Genomic DNA, 22,640 nt, shown 5'->3' with positions numbered 1-22,640 from the left:
CGGTCACATGGCGGCGGTGGCGTTGGTGAGGACTGAGATCGCACTGAGTCATCACTGATGGCTGGAGTGAATTACAGAAACTCTTCTGTGTTTATTTAAATTCACCTGAGGGACACAGCCTGCAGGTGCTTTAGCCGTTTCAGGTTGATGCCTTCAAAGGATCCTGAAAACATGGGAGAAATGGGCATCTGAGTAGCTGCTCTGAGTTTTGACCTGACCCTGATAAGGATGAGCAGAAGAGAATGGATGGATGGTTTCCTTACTTTTCATCATGTTGCTTAATGTTACATCAGAGGATGAATTTTAGTGTTTTTCTCCTTTCAAACCTCCTTTTAGATTCAGAATGGAAAGTCAAGAGTCATACCTACACAAAACACTCAAAATAACCAAAAGACATTCAGAGCAGCAAAGTGTTCAGAATGAGACAAAGTAACTGGAAAGAGTCTCCGAACGACCACGAATACAAAATGAACAAAAAAGAGACACAATGACAAAAGAAACAAAAACAACCACAAAGAGACTCAAACTGGCCACCAGACAATGAAACATGACTATAAATCACACAACATGACGCTAAAAATGGAACAAAATGATCACAAAGGGATGTAAGCAAAGAAAGTCAAGAACTACCAAAAAGATGCACAAATTAATAATAATAAATAATAAACTCAAACTGACCACAAAAGATGCTCAATAATTGTAAAAAAAACCCAAAATAATATTAAAAAACCCACAAAAATTCAAAGTGAGTCCAAAGAGACTCACTCAGATCACAAAAAGGTGCAAAACTAAAAAAAATAGTTCAAAGTGTTCAAAGACAAAAGCACCACAGAGAGTGAAAACACTGAAGAACAGTCTGACTCCTTTAATCACCTTAATGAACCCAGTTATAAAGTTTAAAGCTTCTTAATTCATTCAGCTAACGTCTCAAATTGAACCCAGAGTTTCTTGATGTTAATGTAAGAATAAAGTCGTGTTTGTCACTTTAGACCTAAAGGCTCCGGCGGTCCATGAACTCATCCGAAACTGGGAATAAAGTGAATGAGTGAAGCTGAAGTGATTGTGAAGTCGTGTGAACCAACACGGTGGAGCATTGAAGGCTGTTATGGTCCATCATTGATCACAGATGTGTTCCTGAACCTGAGTGTGATTAAAACTCAGTTTACTTTGAATTTAGAGCTTCAGATATGCACGCTCACAGAGGCCTGAATGCAGCGCTGCTATCTGTAGCTGCGAGGCTGCATCAGGATGTTTGCTCTTCCTCCTCCACCTCCTCCACCCTCCTCCCTCCCACTGTTGGCAGGGTGTGATGTCAGCAGCCAGTTTGTGCCGGTGATCTCACCGGGCAGGACTCCGGCTCTGGCATCGTGTCCTCGCTGCCCTCCGCGGCTCGCATTCCTCAAATAGATTCAACAATGGCTGCCGCCGTGCTGCCTTCAGGTCCACCTCACCGCAGAAAAATGCAGCGGCGGGTCGTTTGTGTTTTTGTGCTGCATTCACATGTTACATCAGAGGGTGGGGTCTCCTCCACTGTGCCGGTGTATTTACAGAGCAGGCTGCACGTTGGTGCCTCGTGTCAGACTGTGTTGGGTTTCTGCTGCTGAGATGCTGGAGCGGCTTCCCGCTCAGACGGGAGGAGGTTAGCGCTGGAATTTCTAATCAAAGAATACCAAGACCTGCACTTCCTCTAACGTCCACTGGAGGCTCCAGCAGTGAGTCAGTCCCACAGATGCCCGTGTTAAAATGTGCAACTTTACAGCAGAAATAAACGTCTTTTTAAAGCCTGTTTAAAGTTGGCATTATTAGGGGGCGTGGCCTCTTTGAGCAACAGGTGGATGGCGACTCGGGCGGCTGTAGTTAGCTCTTTGCTAGCTTTTACCCCTGTACCATTTTGGTGCTGTTGGAGGCTTTTGGAGCATTTTTAATGACATCATGTGATCTATGATATGTCTGCTGTAAGTTGTGTGCGTTCGCGTGTGTGTGTGTGTGTGTGTGTGTGTGTGTGTGTGTGTGTGTGTGTGTGTGTGTGTGTGTGTGTGTGTGTGTGTGTGTGCGCGCGCGCGCGTTGCGATGCTCCCGTACAGGTTCCTTCATTTCTGTCCTAACCAGGTGTGAGGTGATACCTCAGTGATCCACCCTCTGGTCTCTGTATGGTCACCTCTGGGCCCAAGAGTCCAGCCTGCCTGATCCTAAAAGCAGAGAGTGTGTCCGTGTTTGTGTGTCTGTGTGTGTTACGTTGTGTTTCAATAACTTTATTTGTGGTGGACGTCCCACTCTGATGGACGTATGGCACTATGAAGCGACGAAGGAGCGATCGATGCAAGACGTTGATCAAACTGCAGATGAAGCTCGTTGTCCTGCTGCTGTTTGAATCCGCCGTCTCTCTGAAAGCATCGACAGAGTGCATTACCCAGAGAAAGGCTGCTGTACGTAAGCCTATTAAAGCTGACCGCAGACGGACGCTTAAACACATCACAGAGCCTCCTCCTCCTCCTCCTCCACCCCATCGGCTGAGAGTGTCAGGAGTTAACACGAGAACATGTGTTGTATTATTTCATCCCGTCACGGATTAACCGTCAGGCCGCTCTGAGGATTTATCCGGAGAAGAAACGATGAATAAATTCAACACTGACTGCAGCTGAAACGTGAAAACCTGTTGGAGGTGTCTGGACAGCAGACTCGCACTCCGAAGGTTTCCCTCCTCCTGCTGTCATGTTGAAACCCCCCTGAGGTTCTCAGCCTCCATATTGAACGGGGACGTTGGGAGTTTGCTGTTGGTGAGCCCATTCACACCTGAGCTTCCTGCGGGACCGACGGGACGTCACGTTCCTCTGAGGCTGCACGTGAGAAACGAGCAGAAACAGATGTTTTCTTTGGCCGAGTCTGTTCTGTAAAAAGTGTAAAGCTGTCGTGAGTGGGTGCTTTCCCAACGTTTGGGATAAATATAGTACATCTTATCATGGAAAACAGGATGTTTAGGTCCAGAAAGAAGGTTTACTGATGGGACAGATGTGCAGGAAAGATGAGCCGATACACCAGCTGTGGTTATTTTAGTGAAATCCAATCAAAGTCTGAGAAAAACAAGGTGATGGGTTGTTTTTGTTTTCTTCCAGCTTTGATCAGATTCCTTCAGATGTGAAGTGGAATAAAATCCATCTGCCTGAACATGGATACAGAGCCACACGAGCTGATTATTTAAGAATATGATGGTTTCTGTCAGCTTTTCAAACTCGTATTAAAATACTTCAATTTTCTGATTCCTTCTGCGCTGGAGCTGTCTGCACGAATCAAAGAAACTTTTGTAACCAAGAGAAGCAGGAAGAACCTGGAGAGAAAGGGGCGAAATGATGGGAAGCTTTGGTGGGATCGCTTCATGAGAAGGAGTCTGTGAGCAGTCTCCAGGGTTGTGTACAGACTCGGTTGGTTGCACCACATGAGAAATCTGGCCGGAAATAAGCGGTTAGCTCAGAGAATAGTTAAAAGCTTGATCTTCTGTATGAGTGTGTGTCGTCTGTGATGGCTGATAAAATCCTGGATCTTTTGTGTGTGTGTGCGTAAACAGACGTAACAAGATTTAGAGCCGGATCCCAAACGCAGGATTCAACCATGAGGCTCGCCTCAGCGCTTGGCGTGGGCGTGTCCGTGCCTGACGTTTTGATGATGAGTTGGTGAGGACTGAGCGATGGATGTGATCCACTGCTGTGTGTTTGAAGTGCTTCATGTTTGACGTGGAGGCTCCGGGGCAGGAATAGAAGGCGTGGTCGTTTGCTCTTCAAACTGAGATGCATGTAAACATATTTTCTAAGAGTCGGATTGATCTTCAGGGATCTTTAGGGAATCTCCACCCGGAGTCTGTGTGTCTGAGTGGTGGTGTGGTTCACCAGTGTCGGGGTTCAGATCTGAGCGATGGTCTTCAGGACAATGGAGGCTGATGGGAGCAGGAAATGGAAAGTTCCTCACAGGCCTGGCTGTTTTCAGGATGGGGGCGGTGAGGCAGGATTTCCTCTCTGAAACAAAACAGGAGTAGTCCTGCTTCTCTGGACCAAAAAAAGCTGCTGTCTATTTCAGGGCAGGGTGGGAAAAGCACCGGAGGATCCTCCGGGACGACACCCACTCGTCGTAATCACAAAGCGCTGCATGTGTGTTTTTATTTGTTTGATGTGAAGGGAAATCAGTGTGCTGTGGTAATTAGGGTTTGTTTTGTTTTAGATTCAGGAGAAACAAAACATGAATAAATAGATTTGTGTTTGTTATTTATAGATGTCGAATGAAATAAAGTGATCATTCATCCTACACCAAGGAAACCCTTTCTTTTGAGGCTAACCGGTACAAGACATAAATATCTGGGTGTTTTATATACTTTACCTTTAGCTGTCACACTCTACCAGACTCCATTCACAAAATCTATGATTTTACATCTCATAACACACAAGCTGTTTGTCTGCTGCCCTGAATGATTATGGTTAGTATTATTGGATCTGAATGTTTTCACTGTTTGTTTGGGATCTAAACTGACCAATAAAAACGTAAAAGTCACACAAAGTAAACCAGCAAGGCCGTTTTTTACCTGGAGGTAAAAGACGCTGTTCTTGTCAGTGGAGTCTGGTGCCTTCATCAACAGTTAAACCGTAAGTGACTCTGAGTTAAAGGCTTTTAGTGGGTCAGTCGCAGCAGTTTTGGTCTCTATAGCTAATTTATCTACTTCATTATAACTGTATGGGGTAAGGTTTTCATAACACACCTGATTAAACTGTATTAGGGCTTAAAGTTGACATCATTAGGGGCGTGGCCTCTTTGACTGACAGGTGTAACTTTCCAGATGCTTCGTATTTTTTCTTCCCTTTTCAGAGGTTAATGAGGGGAAACCAGCTTTCCTGTTTATGTGTCAGATGATAGCAGGTTCCTGCATTCTGCAGGAAGTAATCAGATTACTTCAGGGGACGTCTGCTGCTCTGAAAGCTGTGAGCAGAGAGCAGAAGTGGATCACTGTGTCAGAGCGGCTGCAGATTAAAGCCTGAGTTGTGGATGAAAATTGGATTAGGCAATTGTCTGAGCACCAAACACTGCTGCTGTCTGAGGAGGACGCTCACACCGCCAAACAACCAATCAGACACCTTATTTGTAGTTTAAATGAACACCTGAGTGTTTGAGCGGGCTTAATCGCCCAAACGTCAAAAGTTCATTTGACCTCGAGAACATCAGCCGACTCGCTTCAGGGTCGCGTTACATGATGATTATTATCAGCCTGTTTGTCGCGGGCTTCACGAGGCTCAAACTTAGATATTTTCTGCTCTGTTTATTCTTCAAACTCGGATTAGAAGTTGACTTTATCGCCTCGGGGTCGGTGTGTTAGCTGCTGTGGAGCTTTCAGTCACCTGCCGATTAATTTGGAAATAGGCAGTTTATCCATCAGATGCTTGTAATTGTTTCATTTGATTGATTTCTCCAAATGAACTTTGTAACTTTGTAAAACGTTAGATGGACCCCTCTGGGTTCTAGCTAATCTGAAGTATGTGTGAATGATGGGAAGGTGGAGCGGGCGGTGATGTCACGGACCGCTGTGTTGATCTACCTTCCCACTGCTGTCACAGGTTAAAATCTGGAGCTGCTTCGGCTTCTTTCAGCTGATGTTTTTCGAGCGTTTCATCCGGTCTCCTCACATCCAGCTGCTGATCTTGAACTTCCTGTTTTCTGGAAGCGTGCCCCGTCCTCAGACCAATGAGGGCCAGCCCGCCGGCCTCCAGCTGAGACTCCAGCCTGGATTCCTGAGCACCGAGTGGCTTTGGTGCTATCAGCTGCTGATTTACAGCTCTCTTTATGGCTGCGAGTTATTTTTAGCTGGAGGCTGCTGCCGCTGCCAGCTCTTCTCCTGGCTTCCTGCAGGACGGAGATGAAAAGTGAACAAAGTGGCGCCTGATGAATGGCACCACCAGCTTTAAGCTGTTGCTCCGGGTCAGTCCTGCAGCCTGTTCTGCTCGCTTTGTAGCAGTTTTGTGTAAACATGTGGGCCTGGAAGATTTCTGCACCACTTTTTGAATGAATGCAGACACATTAATGAAGAATGAGAGCAAGTGAGCAGTCGAGTCTGTCAGTGAGGAAAAACGTCCTAAGGCTGAACTGAGTCTGCAGTCAGTGAGAGGTTTCTGTAGCTGAATCTGAGAGTCGATCACGGATCAATTTGAGTTTCAGATCCGCTCTGATTTTGTGCAGAAGTTTTCATAACACTGATTCATTTTAATGCAATAAGACTGTAAATTATACCACAACACTCACCAGAGAAGTTATACTCCACGTCTTCCGTGTCTCTGCTGGCTTCCACCTGACTTCCTGTTTGTCTCCTCTCTTCCTGTTTTGTTTCCTTTCTCTGGAGGAGCATAAATGTTTGTAAGACTTCCTGTTTGGCTTTTAAACTCAGGAAATTGGGGAGAAGCATCAGTCCGGTTCAGTCAGAGCGAGCTGTTAGAAACGGGGCTCGAAGATCAGGCTGGTCTCTGAACGCAGGTAAGAATGAGACCTGCCTGAGCCTTGATGTTTTCTTTGCTGCTTGATGGAAAAACAAATGGTTTTGGGCGACTTTTCAGCCAAAACAAAGGACTTAAAGCAGGCGTGGCTCCTGAACTGGCGGTCCACACCTGGAAATTGTAATTTAGATTTATAATGTTGTCTGAGGTATTTTTGATGTTCAAGGTTAGCGAGCCGGTTTCAGTCTAAAACGTCCCATTCTTTCGATCTTATTGGAAATTTATCCCAAATCCTTCCACAGAAATCTGTCCACAGCCTCTTAAGAGGAGCTTTCATTATTTGCAAGATTTATTTTTCGCATTTGGCCTTTATTGGACAGCACAGTGTAGAGTAGACTGGAAAGCAGGGACGGAGTACGAAGGAATGAAACGCAGGAAATGACCTCGGGTGGACGCGATAGCCTTCGTTTGCCTGATCAGTCAGGTGAGCTGTAGCAGCGCCCGTGCTCTCATTTTTAAAGTTCTAAAGGAAGTGTTTATAGTTGTGCGTTTAGCTGCTTTGACTTGGCGTGAACATGTGTTTAAACTGACGTGGAAGAGGAACCGCTTGTCCTGATGTTGACCTCCGGCCTCAGACTCGGTCAGTCTCCGCTGGCTCGAGGAGGACTTGCCTCCCTCTGAGTCCTCTTAACCTCCCCGAGTCTTAACTCTGACCTACATGCAGCGTCGCCGTGGACACCAGCCGCTTCATTATCCAATCAGGGCTGATATGTGGGTCAGGCAAGGCGGCGTGCCTTTAAAGTCCCAAGAAGAAGAAGGTTGATCTGAGAGTTGGAGAGAGTTTGATCCTTTTTCCTAACTCCATCAGGGCCACGAGGAGCACATGTTTAAATCCTCCAGGAGCTGAACTCTGTGTCCCGTTTTTCTGTAACGCAGTCTCACGGCAGTCTGTAACTAGTCAGAGACTCTGGACATGATCGTGCATCTGTCCGGTCTCGAATATTCTCAGAGGTTGGAGGTGTTGGGGTTTTGCTGCTCATGTCAGAGACCACGTTTTGATTCTTAAACGTGACAGAGGTTTCCATTTATTTTGTATTATTTAAAAAATGTTGCGGGTCCCACAGACTCCTCCTCCTCCGCGTTGGGCTGCAGTAGGATCTACACCATCACACGCAGGGATGGTACTCCTGTTCCTATGACCTGAATGGTCATGCTGACCAGAACCTGCCGTGGGTGGAGAACTGGTTCATGAGCCCCGAGGTGAAAACTGTCATCACAAGCTTCATTCTACAACAGCGGAGATGGAGTCCACCTGCAGTCCGGCTTCTGGGGGGAGGAGCTTGTTGAAGATCTGGTTGATGTTTGTTTGTTATTTTTACTGTCACAAAGTGTGTGATGTATGATGATATATATTTGGGGGTTGTTTACAGCCTGAGATTGTCCTCAGGTTGTATCTTGGCCATGTTTGGCCTGCTGCAGGTGAACCTCCAGCTCCACGTGGAGGACTGATGACTGAACGCTCTCACACGTCACCTGCAGCCTGAACAACAATGCCAACAAACCTCCTCATTTCCATATTATGAAACTCACGGAGTGAGCTGCGGGGATTTTTCTGTCTCGCTTCTGCTGCTTCAAAGCTTCTCTATCAGCAGTGCTTCAATAAAGCACCCTGCTCTGTGTGGGACTCTGCTCCTGTTTCCTCTCTGGTCACTGAGGCCTCAGGGGGCTGGGGGGACATTCTTTAGTCCTCATGAATATTTAGGGGCTCACACCATGGATGGAGGCCTGAGAGCTCAGAAAGTTAACCCATTAAACAGAGAATGACTGGCCTGAATGTGGGAAAGCACAGAGTTATGCTTGACTAAATTAAACTCAACTATACCATTTAAATGTTTTTGTATCAGCAGATCCAGATTGTATTCTGGCCTGTGTTACTTTTATAGAAAGTAAAAGTACAGATCTTGCCTCCTTTTCTTCAGATCATTCTCTTGCTGCTACGTATAGAATGAATTGATTTGGTATTATAAATATTAGAGGATATCACTGACTGAATTTGGCACCCTGTGGGTTACTTTTCAGCTACCGAAACCCCCGCTTTCCATCCACCTACTATTTCCAGCTGCCCACCTTACACCACACACTACAACCCATCCTGGTCCCTCACAAAGTGAGTCGCCAATGTGGGAAGTATGAAAGGGGGATTTCCCGCCTATTTTGGAGCAAAATTCAGGCTGTTTGCAAACTGCAGCAAGTCTGCAGATCTAAATCCATCCATATGATTCATTATGAGAGCTCTGCGTCATCGTCATCGTCGTTGCTGCTGAATAAGAACCAAACCAGGAAACTGATCAGAAAAAGGAGAAGCTGATGCTCGACGCTGTGTCTTCATAGGGGAAACCACAGTCTGCTGCTTTGCCTTTGCTCAGCCCTGATTGGCTGGCCTCGGTCTTTCTCTGGCTCTTGACTTCCTCCCAGGAAGACGAACGTCAGCCCACAGAGAGCGAGCGAACAGCAGCTCCAGCTCGGCGTGCACATGAGGACAACCTGACGAATCCTCATCCGTCCGACCCGCCGGGGTCGTGTGTCCGTGTCACAGCACAGCTGTCGGCAAACCAGCAGTGACGGCCATTTTGGGGGCCTCCATCTGCTCGCTGCTGCCTGGAGGAAGTTTGCGTGTGCTAGACTATGAGTGGAAGTGGCGCCCACCCTATGAGCGGTGAGGGTCTAATCCAGGGGACCTTGTACCACTGGCACTTTTACAGGAGGCCCTGGCGGAGAACCAACACCCCACCGGCTTCTGAGCAGCTATTGGACAAATACAAATGGCAGACATCTGCTCGCCAGGCGCCGAGGTCAGCCGGTACGTCCACTCCCGAGGGCAAAGCACAAACCATGGAGCCTACTCACCGGCGGCTGCTCAGCCTGCCGAGGTTCGGCACCCTCCCAAACCCAAAAAAACGTAGCGGGGAGCCCGGCGCCCTGCAGAGGATCTTTCTCCGGTCGATGTCCGAGCCCGGCGCCGACAATGACAACATAAGGGAACCGCTCAGGAAGGTAGAATCGGACGCCGAGAGGAGCATGCCATCCGTCAGCAACTTCTTCAGCTCGCTGTCTCGAAGGATCAGCAAAGTCCTGAGGGAGGAAGGCGGAGGCAGCGAAGATGAAGGAGGAGAGGACGGTAGGGGTGTCTACGTCATGCTTGTGTCCTTTTGTTTGGTTTTTTTAAAAGTTTTATTTATTTATTTATTTTTAACAACTTCAGTGTCACCTAACAAATTAAAAACACGACGAGGTGAAGAGAAGACAGTTGTGTTGCCTCCGCCTCAGAAAATGTGACGCCAACACAAATAGACACCAGGAACCAGCCTGAATTATTCTCTAAAGGGAATCCCCCAGAGTTCTCCACAAGTCTTCCCGGGTGATTTTCTTTCAAACAGCAGAACTTTCAGAATAAACAGGAACCTTGTTCGGGGAGAAACTGAGCTTTTAAAACAGAGTTTTAAATCTGACCGAGTGTTAAAGAACAGTCTGTTGGTGTGTTCGCTTCAATGCACTCATAGTTCGAGTTGGTTTGTTTTTTGGGTTTAAAGTTTTAATGTCCAAAGTTTGCATTATTATCGGGATGGCCTCTCTGACTGGCAGGTGGATGGAGACGCAGGCGGGTGTAGCTGCTAGCTGTACGGTAGGCTTCACCACAGCTAGTTGGAGGCCCTGAACTGGACCTCTGGACCATGCTTGTGCTTTTGGAGCCTTTCGGAGCTTTTTTAATTACATCATCTGACCAGCAACATGGCTGCTGTGAGGTTACTGCACTTAGACCTTCACTAAGGTCTGCAGGGTTCTACGGTTTTATTTGGACGTTAATTAGCAGGTATCTGTGTGATGCACCTAACACACTGAGTATAATTTGTATCTGTTTTCTTTTTCTTGAATGTTGTAATGCCGCTCTGGCCTTGAAAATCTCAGCGGCATTAGCATTATTTGTGTGACGGTCACGTCAGTCCAGGGTAGAGCCAAACTGTAAAACATAGTTTACCAGTCTGTCTTATCAATACAGTATAATTACCTCCTAGTTTACCTCCACTAGATTACTGCCTCAGATACTGACCTGAACTATTATTATGACGATGATACAAAAATTCCCACATGGTGAAGTTAAAGCAGAGTGATGTTTTTCTCTCCCGTGGCCCCTGCAGCTTTATTCTACTCCAAGGGAGGAAAACCTCGGCTATCCTTTGTGCTCTCAGAGAGAGGTTTCCTCCTCCTCCTCCTCCTCCTGCTCCTGCTCCTGATTGAAGGCTGAAAATCTGTCTGCAGCTGCTTCACCAAACATTTACATTCATGCAGAGTGTGTAAAGCTCAGCCAGGCAGGCTGAAGGTTAAGTCATGCTAATTGCAGTTTCCACTACAACCTCACGTGAGGAAACATTTAGAGCCTGCAGATAATAAATGTGTGTTTTCATGCAGAACTCGCTGCTGCATCAAGTCCCATTAGTTCTCCAACACAACTCCTCTGAATATGAATAATTGTCTGAATTCATTCTTTCTTTGGCTGATATCAGAGCCACAGAGATCTTTGAATAATGAAGTCTATAGAAGTTCAGAAAACACAATAAAATACCCGTGTATGTACGCAGAAGAAGCTTTTGAACATCATGAAAAAAACAGACCCAATTCTGAAATCGGTTTTTATGCAATCAGAAACGAGTCATTGCAAAAATCCATCTCAGTCCAAATTCAAGGTCAGCGCAGATTTAAACCAACCTAAGTGTGAAACCAAGTGTGAAGCAGTCCTAGAGTCCAGTTTGTTTGGGCCTGAATTATAAATAATTTCAGAGAGAATGAAACCAGGAAAGAAGTGATGAAAGTCGTGCTAACCTGTGCACAGGTGCACCGAGCAGAGCTGGGTCTGCTTTATCTTTGGTCCTTACTGCTGTGCAGGTTTGGATCTTTGGCAGCGTGCCGGATCGCCTCACCTCGCTGGCTCTTGTTTACCATCAGAGCTCAGGCTGTCCTTTTAAATCAGATGCTGCACGTTTCACAGACTGCAAATGCAGAGTAAATATTTCATGCTCGGGCACATTAGGGACTGAAACACGTGATGTATGAGATCACCAAAAAAATACAAAGCAGCTGATCTGAGTCGACTGTGAGCTGAAAATGAAGACGTGCACATAAATGTTTCTGTGAGCTTACTGATAAAAGGATTCAGGGTTGGGTCCTTCTCATAGTATCGATGTGTGAACTCTAATATTTTCTGACCCCAGAGGTTCCTTATCACAGATTTTATTCCACCTCCTGTCTCTGACCTCTGACCTCTCTCTCACTGAAAGCTTGTATTATGAGGGAAATGGGATCTGTTGTGGTAAACCGTTCTGGCTGACCGTGTCAGATTAATGTGTGCCTTTGGGCATTGTGTCTCTGCTTCGCCAGAGTCCGACCTGTTTGATAGACGCATATATTTCTGTCGTCATCCATCATCCTGAAACTGAGATGATGCGTGTTATCTGTGAGCTCCCAGCATCCCCGGCATGCTGCGCTCACCGGAGCGTTCAGCCTCGCCGGAAATTTGAACACAGCATCGAGGAGGAGGAGGAGGAGGAGGAGAGCTGATCAGGGATGTAGAAAAAGATTTAATTTAATCTGTCTGAGCTGGTGGTTTATGGGAAACTGGTGTGACAGGAGAGTCAGACACAGAAGCTGCTGATGTGCTGGGAGCTCAGAAGCTTCACACGTCTCAGACTGCAGAGGCCTCATTTGTTTTACTTCTAAACCTGCTTCAAATTATTAACTAAAGTTCCCATAATGCTTTGGGGAATGTAGAACTGTAGCATGAACTGGGTATCAGAAGTTCCTGCTCGTGGTTTTATCCACAGATGTACAGACAACTGTCAGATTTTTACCTCAGTACTGACAAAAACATTTCAGTTCTCTCTGAACTCTTTATAATCAGGTCCTGAACGGCTTTAAAACCAGTCCTAACCGACCGACACAAGTTTCAAAGCAACCTTAGAGTGCTCCTAAAATAAGTCCAATACTATGCCCAGAAACTGGTCCGGAATAAGTTTAAAGTTAGTTCTAAACTAAACTGAAATCAAGTGTGAAACTAGTTTTAAAGCAGCCCTAAAGCAGACCCCACATACCACTAAACTAAAACTCAAGCTCAGATCAACAACAAGCCTGAGTTTGGGCTTAGGTTTCTTTACTCATCACCTGCTCCAACCCAGTCTCAAATCTACCGCAAAACGTTTCGAAAAAGAAGTCCAAAACAGAGTTTCAAAGCAAATCTAAAATAGCCCTGATAGATCCGTAACCCAGGCCTAAATTTAAGCCCATATCTGGTTTAAAACCAGTCTTAACTCAATCACAAAATCAAGTCTGAATCCAGTTTCAAAGCAGTGCTAAATTAGACCTAAAACAAGCCCAAGCTAAAGTCCAAATTCAGTTCCAGAGCAGGTTTAAAACCAGTCTCGATTCAAACTCGGAACCAGTGTAAAATCAGTCATGAACAAAATCTGAAAGAAGTTTTAAAATCCGGTCTGAGCCGGTCCCACATGCAGTCTGTGATGAGTGGTAATCTGACCCTGGCTCAAACTTCAGTTCACCAGATATAATCTTCAGGGTCGAAGTGCCCTGGAGCCTGTCACAGGGCGAGAGGCGGGGCACACCTGGACAGGTCAGCAGCCTGCTGCAGGCTGTTCTTCCTTTTACTTTCAGCCTCGTGTCAAACTATAAACTACAGCTCCTACAATGCTCTGGAGGCTGTAGAAAAGTGTGCTGGATTGCATATTAGTTCCTGCTTGTGGTTCACCCACAGATGTACAGCCAGCTTGGTTTATTTCTTAAAAACATCTGAACGCTCGGGCAGGTTCAGCACGCAGAGCTTCTGGTTTTTTTCCTCTATGATTTCTACACCGTCGTGTGGTCGCTCAGAGCGGCGATGCCCCACCAGCCGTGCCAGCAGGGTTAGTCAACATGACATGAGTGTGAGCAAACAAGAAACTAACCCGGGTCTTTATTCTGAAAACTTTTTCCCTCTACTTTATGATCTTTCAGTTTGTTCTGCCTGAGACTTTGAAGTAGTGAAACCCAAACAGACCAGAGTCTGTGAGAAAATTCAGCATTTTAACAAAAATAAATAAAGATCGGCTTTCCTCTGCTTTCTGTTGCTTAACTTTAATCTGCAGAAAGCCTCAAGTCACTGTGTTTGATTCTGCTGTGACTCAGCAGTAATGAAGAGTACACAGAGCAGTACAGCGTGTAGCACAGTGAAGTATTTGTACACAGTTTCAGGACTGCAGTAAATGTGTGTCTACGTGAACAGAAACGGCTGTAAACAGACACAGTGTGAAAGTTTCCAGCATGCCCAGAGCATGCTGGGTAATAAAAACCACAGAGCTCTCACTTCTGTAAACACACACACACACACACACACACACACACAGAGAAAAGAGCCTGATTCACCCTCCCAGTTCTCACACTCAGTTTCCATGTGAGAATGAACAGCTACTGCTAAGTGGGGTCTAATTAACCCAACTCTGTGTGTGTGTGTTGCTTGCGTGTGTGCGTGTTTGTGGCTGAGGCGGGACATGTGTGGTAATGTTCTGGCTCACGGCGTCCTACAGAAACCCTGTTAATCAGCCATGTGAGTGTGTGTGTGTTTGAGGCCAGAGGCCATGACAGCTCCTGCATACTCAATGAGGTGTGTGTGTGTGTGTGTGTGTGTGTGTGTGTGTGTGTGTGGCTTCAGAGCCAGCTCAGCCCATCCTCATTCCCAGAGATAAAATGAAGCAGTCTTATTGGGTCTGCCACACCTAACTCTCCATTTTTCAACCCTAACCCAGTGGTTTCTTTGTGCCTAACACTTTGGCTGTTTGGTGTTTAGACCTCGCGCACATGAGCACAGACTGTAGCACCACAGTCTCTTTATCAGTCTCTTATCAGACGTTATTGGAGGCTGGTGCTAACCTAACCAGGACATCAAGGCACTGATACAGAAAAAAGTGTGACGAGGCAGAGTCGACGCTGGTCAGGTTCAGGGAGGAGGTTTTGGCTTTTTAATGGTAGCTTACTGACTTAGCAAAGAGGTGGATACTCGCACACGTACGCACAGTATCCAAAATTGGAAAGCTGTGGAGGGAGGAGATTTGTGACGTCATGTGACCCTGTGTGGAGAGGAAGTTCAGACAGCACTTCCATCCTTCTTAAAGCTAAACTGAAGGTCCAACTGATGCGTTATGTAAGCGAAGGTCCTCACACTGACAGAACAACGTGCGTGTGTGTGTCTTCCTTTTGTATGTAAATTGGCCCTTCATAATAAAAGCTTCTGGGTAACAAAAGCAGCCCTGAGCTCATTAACCTTTCGCTGCTCTGAATAGCGGCGGTGGGAACGTGGAGGCTCCCACATGAATGCGTCTGAAAACAGGTTGTTTTGTGTTGCAGCCACAACCGTCCAGACTGGACTGTGTGACGGCGCCGTCCTGCTCCGGGTCCACAGGCGTTTGGCAGGATGAACCCTTTTTAAGGGGAAAGGCTTCTGTTCTTTTAACCAGAGGGCTGAATATCAAAGCAAATGTGATTTTTAGGATCAGAGACTGGAAAATATTGATGAATTATTCTGTTCTGTTCTCACATCTGTGCCTCGTACTGTGAGCAGTCCTCCTTCTGTCGAGGTCACAGGACCTCCTGTGAGGATTATCGATCTCTGATCTGCTGGTTCTGCCGGAGGTTTCTTCCTGTTAAAAGGGAGTTTTTCCTTCCCACTGTCGCCAAAGTGCTTGCTCATAGGGGTCACATGATTGTTGGGTTTTTCTCTGCATCTATTATTGTAGGGTCTACTGTACAATATAAAGCTCCTTGAGGCGACTGTTGTGATTTGGTGCTGTATAAATAAAATTGAATTGAATTGAATTGTTCACTCGTTTCCGAGGCCGATACCTGTGATGGACTTGTGCCCGGGCTTTTCTTCATCAGAGCGAGTATCTGATACTTTACTGAAACGTTTGCTGTGAGCTGAACTGAACAGCGACTGAGTTTGAGTGTTTACGGAGGTGTGAAAGGGTGCGCTTGCTTTGTAACACAGGAAATTTAAAAAAGCTTTGCAGTGAAAAGTTATTTTTTATTTTTAATAATTTGTTTTCTGCTGGAAACTAAGGCTATGTCCACACGTACCCGGGTATTTTTGAAAACGGAGATTTTCCGTTTTCGTTTTAAAAAATAATCCCGTCCACACGTAAAGGCAGAAATGAAGGAAAACGCTGCTAGGAACATGCCAAAGCAGCAGGTGGCGCTATATTCCTAACCGTGTAGAAATGTTGGCCAATCAGAAGTCTAGAAGCCTCGGTGGGAAAAAGTAAACAAAGATGGGGCATAAAAGCAGAACCGAGTCGTATGTGTGGAGGGACAGTAACTGTGTGTGTATATGTAAGCATTTAAACACTGCAGAGAGTACAATTAACAGTAACAGTATTGTAGAAATTCATTTCACCGAAACAACAACGTGGCGCACACTGTGACGTCAAAAAAGGCGCACACCTTTGACACTGCGTTTTCTCCGTTTTTCTCGTCCACACGTAAATGCAAAAACGGAGTTTTAGAAAATATCCACCCTGGCCGGAGTTTTTAGAAATCTCCGTTTTCAGTGACCGAAAACGCCGTTTACGTGTGGACGAAAGGTGCAAACGCATAGAAAAATCTGCGTTTTCAAAAATACCCGGGTACGTGTGGACATAGCCTTAGGCTAATGAGATGTGAGATAATCAGATTTAGCCGATTTCATTTTCCACAAACCAATAAAATAAAATGAACTCGACATGATTGAGCAGGAAAACTGCAGCTTTCCCTGATCAGCGGCTCTTTATCGTGTCCCTCGAGCGGCGTGTGGTGGGGGAGGTGTGTTAAGGTGGCATCCACACGAATAACTGGACCCAAAGTTTCACAGCAGAAAGCTTCACTTTAACCAGGTGATCAGTGTTTTCAGTCAGCGATGCAGCTGGTTGGTGGGCCTCGTCGGCCTGTGTGGGCTGTGCTTGCTGCTCTTGCACGTCTGTTTTTGCAGGTTTACATGCAGCGAGGAGCTGCAGCACCATTCACTTTCTGCTGAAGTAAAATGTCATAAAAATGACCTCCAGAGCGTCCCTGTACGCGGCGTGAGGAGCTGTTAGCAGACTCGTGTTGACGTTTCTGTGCTGCTGAGCTGAGTGCTGTCTGCGTCCTCTCCAGAGAGCAGCGCTGCCCACTTACTCTCCGAGTGCAGCGCAGACATCAGGAGGACCTGCAGCAGCGCGAGCTTCGGCTCATCTGGCACATTTTCACAGCTTGAATTCACAACACAGAACGCAGCGGCTTCATCTCCCGGTCTCTGGAAGTGTTAGTGTACAGATCCTGTAGTAAATTCCCAGAAATGAGCGTACTGATATTTCTAACAGCCCTTTGTTTTATTACGTCAGAGTCTCACGGCAGCTTTTACAGCCACAAACTACAAAGTGAACTTTTATATTCACATAACGTCCATGTACACGAAGGGAAGTTGTTGAATTAGACAGGTTTAGACATGTGAAAGTACTGCAGTTATTCTCAGGACTCTGCTGATCCTCAGCTCATAGCGCCACCATCAGGCCAGAGTTTAAATTTGTCACCTTGTTTACTATTAAAAACAACACATTTATGCTATATTAACATTCATTAGCTCCAGCTCTCTGTGATTGGTTACGTGTGTAAACACCATCGCCACCTAGTGTCCAGGAGGTGTCATGATATATTTACATAAATCCGTCCAAAGGCTGACTTTTGGAAAGTTTCATTTTTTCAAAGATACTTCAGTTTGTTCACACATCGATCATGAAAACACGTTTATTTCTCACACTCGCAGCTTTCACGTCTCCCTGCAGACGTCCACAGAAAGGAAGCTGAACACAACCTTGATGGTTCCTCCTCCTGCCTGAACGGAGGGCAGCTTTATAAAAACACTTTTCTCTGTCGGGGTCCAGTCTGCTAATTGCTGTAATTTCCTCCCTCGGACAAAAGCTCCTCTGCAGCCTGTTTAACACCTCAGAGCTGCCGATGGCTCCTCTGGGTTTAATGGCTGAACAGCTGCCTGCAGAGAAATACCAAAGCACGGTTTCCAACTGTGCGCCACAAGCACCTCAGACCGTTTCTGTTCTTAGACAAAAGCTGCTATCTGTAGGTTGGCTAATGTCGGGATACTGCGATGCCGTGTTTGGATCGAATGTTGCTCGGCTCAGAGTCATTATTGTCTTCTGTCAGAGGAGGGATGTGGTCACAGGTTGGTGTCCTCCTTGTGCTGATCCCAAGCTCGGATAAATGGGAGCTTCAGGAAGAGCTTCTGGAGTAAAATGTGTGCCAAATCAAACACACGGCTCCATCTGCTGGAGCGATTCCTCAGGAAGGGGGAGGAGCTGAACGTACCTTTTTAAATGAATTATCTTCATTTTTATTTTATCGACTTCCAGCAACAGGCTTAATCTCCTCTCTCCCATCTGCATGCCAAAAATAAATTCTGCTCTTATTCCTGTGAATGTTCTGCTTCGCTTTCCTCGTCTTTCCTGTATCCGATCACGTGATCAGTTTTCACCAGGATCTCTGCACTCGCGTGAAAAACTCCACCCTCACTGTTTCCATAGGACTTAGGAGGGTCAGGCAGGCGCTCGTGATCAAACACACTGGATTGACTGATCACCGCTATAAGAGCAGAACATTTGTCAGTTTGCAGCCCTGGAGCGTTCTGGTTTGCAAAGCTGATCAAACCACACGGCTTCAGGAAACGTGACAGATGAGACCAAAGTGCAGACGTTCGTCCATAAAACCAAACCCAGCATGTCAAAGACCTCAGACCAACTCAAAGCACAGTGGTGGAGGGATGATGGTTTGTTTTTCAGTCACTGAGTGGACCATGAACAATGATTTCATCCAAGCTGCTGCAATCAGACCTCAGGCTGACTTTAATGCTGTGAAGCTTCAGAGAGCTGTGCATAAACAAATACCTGCAAACCTCGATGAACTGAGGCAACGCTGTAACGAAGAGTGGGCCAACTTCCTCCACAGTGATGTGAGAGGCTGATAACGCCACACAGAGTACTGCTGCTGAAGGAGGCTCCACACGGGGGGAGCTCAGGTCTGCACAGGTCTGCACAGGGTAAACGTCTCTGTAACCTGACTGCATGTCCAACAAATCTTCCCATCAAGCCTGAACAGCTGCTGGAGCAGCAAATATTTTATCATCATGCAAATATAACAGAATTTTCTCTTGTTTACTTCTCCTTCACTGGTTCGTGCTGCTTCCCTGATGTAAGGACGGACGTCACATGTTCTCCCTCCATAATCACGGCCTTGTTTTCCAGAACTGCGGCAAAGCTGCACAGAGTTGATTATACGTGTATCACATCAACATCTGGGCAAGCACAAATCTCTCAGAACATTTGTAATCTGAAGAGTTTCACGTCTTTGTTAAGTAAAATATTTGATTACCTTTATGTAAGTCAGGAAACAGTTGAATTAAGTTTGTGCAACATCTGAGGAGGAATTAAACCTTCAGGTGTCAAAGTGCAGCGTTTCACCTCTGACCTCCACGTCTGATTCAGAACAGGAAGTGTGTGCTGGTATTCATCTGTGTGTGTGTTATCTGCAGCCTGGGTCAGTCTCGGTGACACACCCCTCTCTGTTCTCTCTTTGGTTTCACCTCCTGACTTCCTGTTGGACCGTCCCATCTTGATAAAGCAACAGTGTGATGTCACCGCAGTATGATTGGAGGAAAGCGTCCGTGTTTACCGGCTGCTATAGCAACTGGGCCTGCCTGCTGCCGCAGGTTGACAAAGCGGTGTGTGTGTGTGTGTGTGTGTGTGTGTGTGTGTGTGTGTGTGTGTGCCGTATCCCTGCATTAGCCCTCTGGGAGCTGCTGTGTCCCGGCAGGTGATAGACACGACTTTGGGAACAACACAGTGGGATTTTAATTCCCTGAGTTCGACTTTAAGGCTCAGACTTTCATTGATCTGTTTTTGGATGATTCGGGGAGAAACCGGTTTTAGTCACACATGTATGTTTTTGTGACATGCTAGCTTCACCTGTCTAACTTTTCATTAGTCCGCATTTTTGGGCGGCGTGCAGGTGTTTGGTTTGAAGGGTCAGGTTTCTGGCAGGTGGAGTTTCAGCCCGCCGCTCCGTCAGTCTGCAGCACGAAAATAACCGTGTGAGAAAACGATTAGAGCGAGTCCAGATATACTCATGTAAACACAAACACACCGAGAGTGTTATGGGCACGCCCAGGGTTACTGTGTGTGTGTGTGTGTGTGTGTGTGTGTGTGTGTGTGTGTGTGTGTGTGTGCAGAAACTTGACTCCAGCCAAACCTCCACTGGGAATGTCTGAGAGTCCACCACCTGTCCCCACACACACACACGTCAGGATGTCCTGTCTTGTGGGGACATCTAATTGACATAATACTTTCCCCAACCATAACCCATCTGTAACCCTGTTACTAAAACCACATTTTGAGTCTCAAAAAAAACTTCATATCTTTGTGGGGACCAAAATCCCAGTCCCCACAAAGATATGAATACACACTCTCTCACACAAGCACAATGTTTATTTTCCTCTTCCCTCGTTGTGACCACTGCAGGTGCCCTGCTCTGCTCATGGGCACGTCAGCAGTTGATATTAGAGAATGACTTGAACGTCTATGAGCGGTGACGGGAGACCTGTTCGGTGTTTTAGACCGTGAGTTTTGGAGTGTGATGTAGACAGGAAGGATGAGTCGTCGTGTCAGTGTGTCTGTAGCTGGAGTGAGACAGGTGTATCCTGGCCTCAGGTGTGACTCAGAGATGAAGAAGCTCATGTTCTGCTCAGACGTTGGCCATAAAAAGCTTGAATTCATGACCCAAAGTGCACAGAGCAGTTCAGCCCAACACGTGTCTGCTTTGCGTGTGAGTGGAGCACATGGATGACGGACATCAAACATCTCACTTCGCAGTCGGACACGCCTCGCCGCAGACATTGAATCACTTTATAAGAAGAGTTCATCAGACCATCACCTGGCCTGTTTGGCTCATCAGCTGATTAACGCCATGCAGATTGCGGCGTGTCCGGCAGCAGCAGACAAATCGTTTTCACGCTCCGGCGAGCTCGTCATGCAGCCGGCCGGTTCTGACCTTTTCACCGGGCCTGGATCATCCAGCCGCTCGGGCAAATATAGAAGCTTAATCCATCACGCAGGCAGGGAGGCAGGCAGCAACAGAGGGGGGCCTTCCTGTGGACCGCCACCTCACAAAGACCGCAGCGTAGTTTCAGAGACGGAGACCGAACAAGTTGGCTCCACTCGTGATGGAGTGCAGAAGTCCGATGTCTCCGGCTGCTTTCAGTCTTCGTCACAGCTTCAGCTTCTTGTTTCCTGGAATCCTGCCAGATGAGTTATGGCAGCGGTTAGCTTTTAATCTCAGCAGTTATGGCAATATGAAAATGTACAGTGATGACTCAGCCCCACGCACAGCTGATGACACAAAAAGCTTTTTGTCGCGAGCACCGAACATGTTCAAAGCTGTAAAGTTGGATGTTTTAACATCGGCGTCTCTGAGGAATGACTCGCTTCTACACCTCAGAGGAAGTGCAGCTTTCACTTTTCAGCCCTTGAAGTTGCAGATTTGAAAAAAATAACCAATGTAAGAGACTCCAACTATAAAACTTCTTCAAATTTAACGGGCCTCATGATTAAAAGTTAATAATAATAATCAGTTATGAGGGAATTGTGAATATATGTGGAGCATGTCAGATAGAAAACCTGGGGAGGAGGGATTTCCCTGCAAGCACAAAAACAAACATCTGAGGAAGCTCCGTTGGTCTCTGAGGGAGGGACGTCTGCGTGGAGCTGTGTGGGCTTAAATGACGGGTTTAAACTGGACGAGCTTTGTCTCTCTCCTCCTCTCAGTCCTCCTGGCCGAGCATCTCCGTGGTGGTTCAGGCAGGTTCGTGGTGTTATGCAAGGCCGACGGCCGGCGGCGTCCCGTCTCTGCTTCCTGTCTTTGTTCGGCCCTGTGAGGCGTCCACATGTCTCATCAGTGGCAGCAGACCTGAGATCAGCTAATTATCCGAGCTGGAGTCCCTCGTGGACAGGACGAGACAGAAACATCCAATTATCCTTCTGTTCGTGCTCGCCGCTCTCTCGCTCGGCGGCTCTGAGCAGAAGCAGGTGTGCGTCCCCTCGCCGCTCTCGGGGGCTTTGGAGGCCCGAGCTGTGACGTGGATGATTTAGTATGCAGCCAGAAATAGTCTGCTGAAAATGTAGCTGCTCAGCTGCTTTCTGCAGCAGCATGGCATCCTCGGTATTCTCCACCCTCTGCTCGGAGCCCAGAAACAAAGGTGGTGCAGGCTTCCTCCACAGACCTCCACCTCAGAGTGACCCACCAGGGTGTCCATACTTTACTCACAAATTTATTTGTGTGTTTGTAAGATTGTGATGGTGAGTTACAGATTCACAGATGACGACCAGTCTGCTTTCATAGTTCCAAATAAATCGACCCAAATAAAAACCAAATAGGTTTCAATAACATATTGATTTGGTTTATTCTAAATTATGTTAATAATTATCGTACGAAATAAAATCCTTAATGAACTTTTTGTGTATTTGCAGTGTGTGAGTGTAAATATCAGATAAACTTTGGGTTTTGTTCTTTTTTTAACATTTGTTTTAAGCTAATTTAGGTTGTTTAGTGACATCATTAAATAAATGTCCTCTTGTGTTTTCAAGTAAATTCATAAAAACAATTAAACAATTAAAAACAACAGTGGGCCTAAACTTGAACCTTGTGGTATACCTGATGTATTAAGAGGGGGAGCAGAGCTGAAAGCAGATTTTAGGAAACTTGATCCAAATCTTTAGATTGGATCTGAGTGATGTTGAAAGCTGTGCTTTAAAGAAGTAAACTCTTTGCATGTTTAGTCATTTTTCTGCAGCCGTCGATCAGATCACCGCTTTTCACTTTCCAACCTTTGTTTTTATGGGTCTTTCTTGTGTCCGTGTCACAGTCAGTCAATGACTTAAAGAGGGCCAGAGGTGACTTTGTAGATTTCTGCTTTTTATTTCCGCCATGCTGAGATTCAAAGAATGTGGAAGTTGATAACGTCTGCTTGTCTTCCCTTTTCTCTGCAGCTGTAATTTTAACCTGAAAGGGAAG

At 46.3% G+C, this 22,640-nt stretch overlaps 1 protein-coding gene across 1 annotated transcript in view; it reads left to right on the top strand.

Annotated features, from left to right (window-relative positions):
* Positions 1-8,970: 8,970 nt before the first annotated feature.
* The window catches only part of rasal2 (RAS protein activator like 2), a 48,990-nt gene continuing 35,320 nt past the window's right edge, over positions 8,971-22,640 (top strand). Inside the window, 1 exon segment of the mRNA XM_005464201.4 lies at positions 8,971-9,639. Coding sequence (XP_005464258.2) covers positions 9,147-9,639 — 493 coding nt within the window. The 5' untranslated portion in view covers positions 8,971-9,146.

Source organism: Oreochromis niloticus, linkage group LG18 (assembly GCF_001858045.2).
Source record: "Oreochromis niloticus isolate F11D_XX linkage group LG18, O_niloticus_UMD_NMBU, whole genome shotgun sequence".
NCBI classification, from domain to species: Eukaryota; Metazoa; Chordata; class Actinopteri; order Cichliformes; family Cichlidae; genus Oreochromis; species Oreochromis niloticus.
This window is presented reverse-complemented; position numbering and strand designations above follow the sequence as displayed.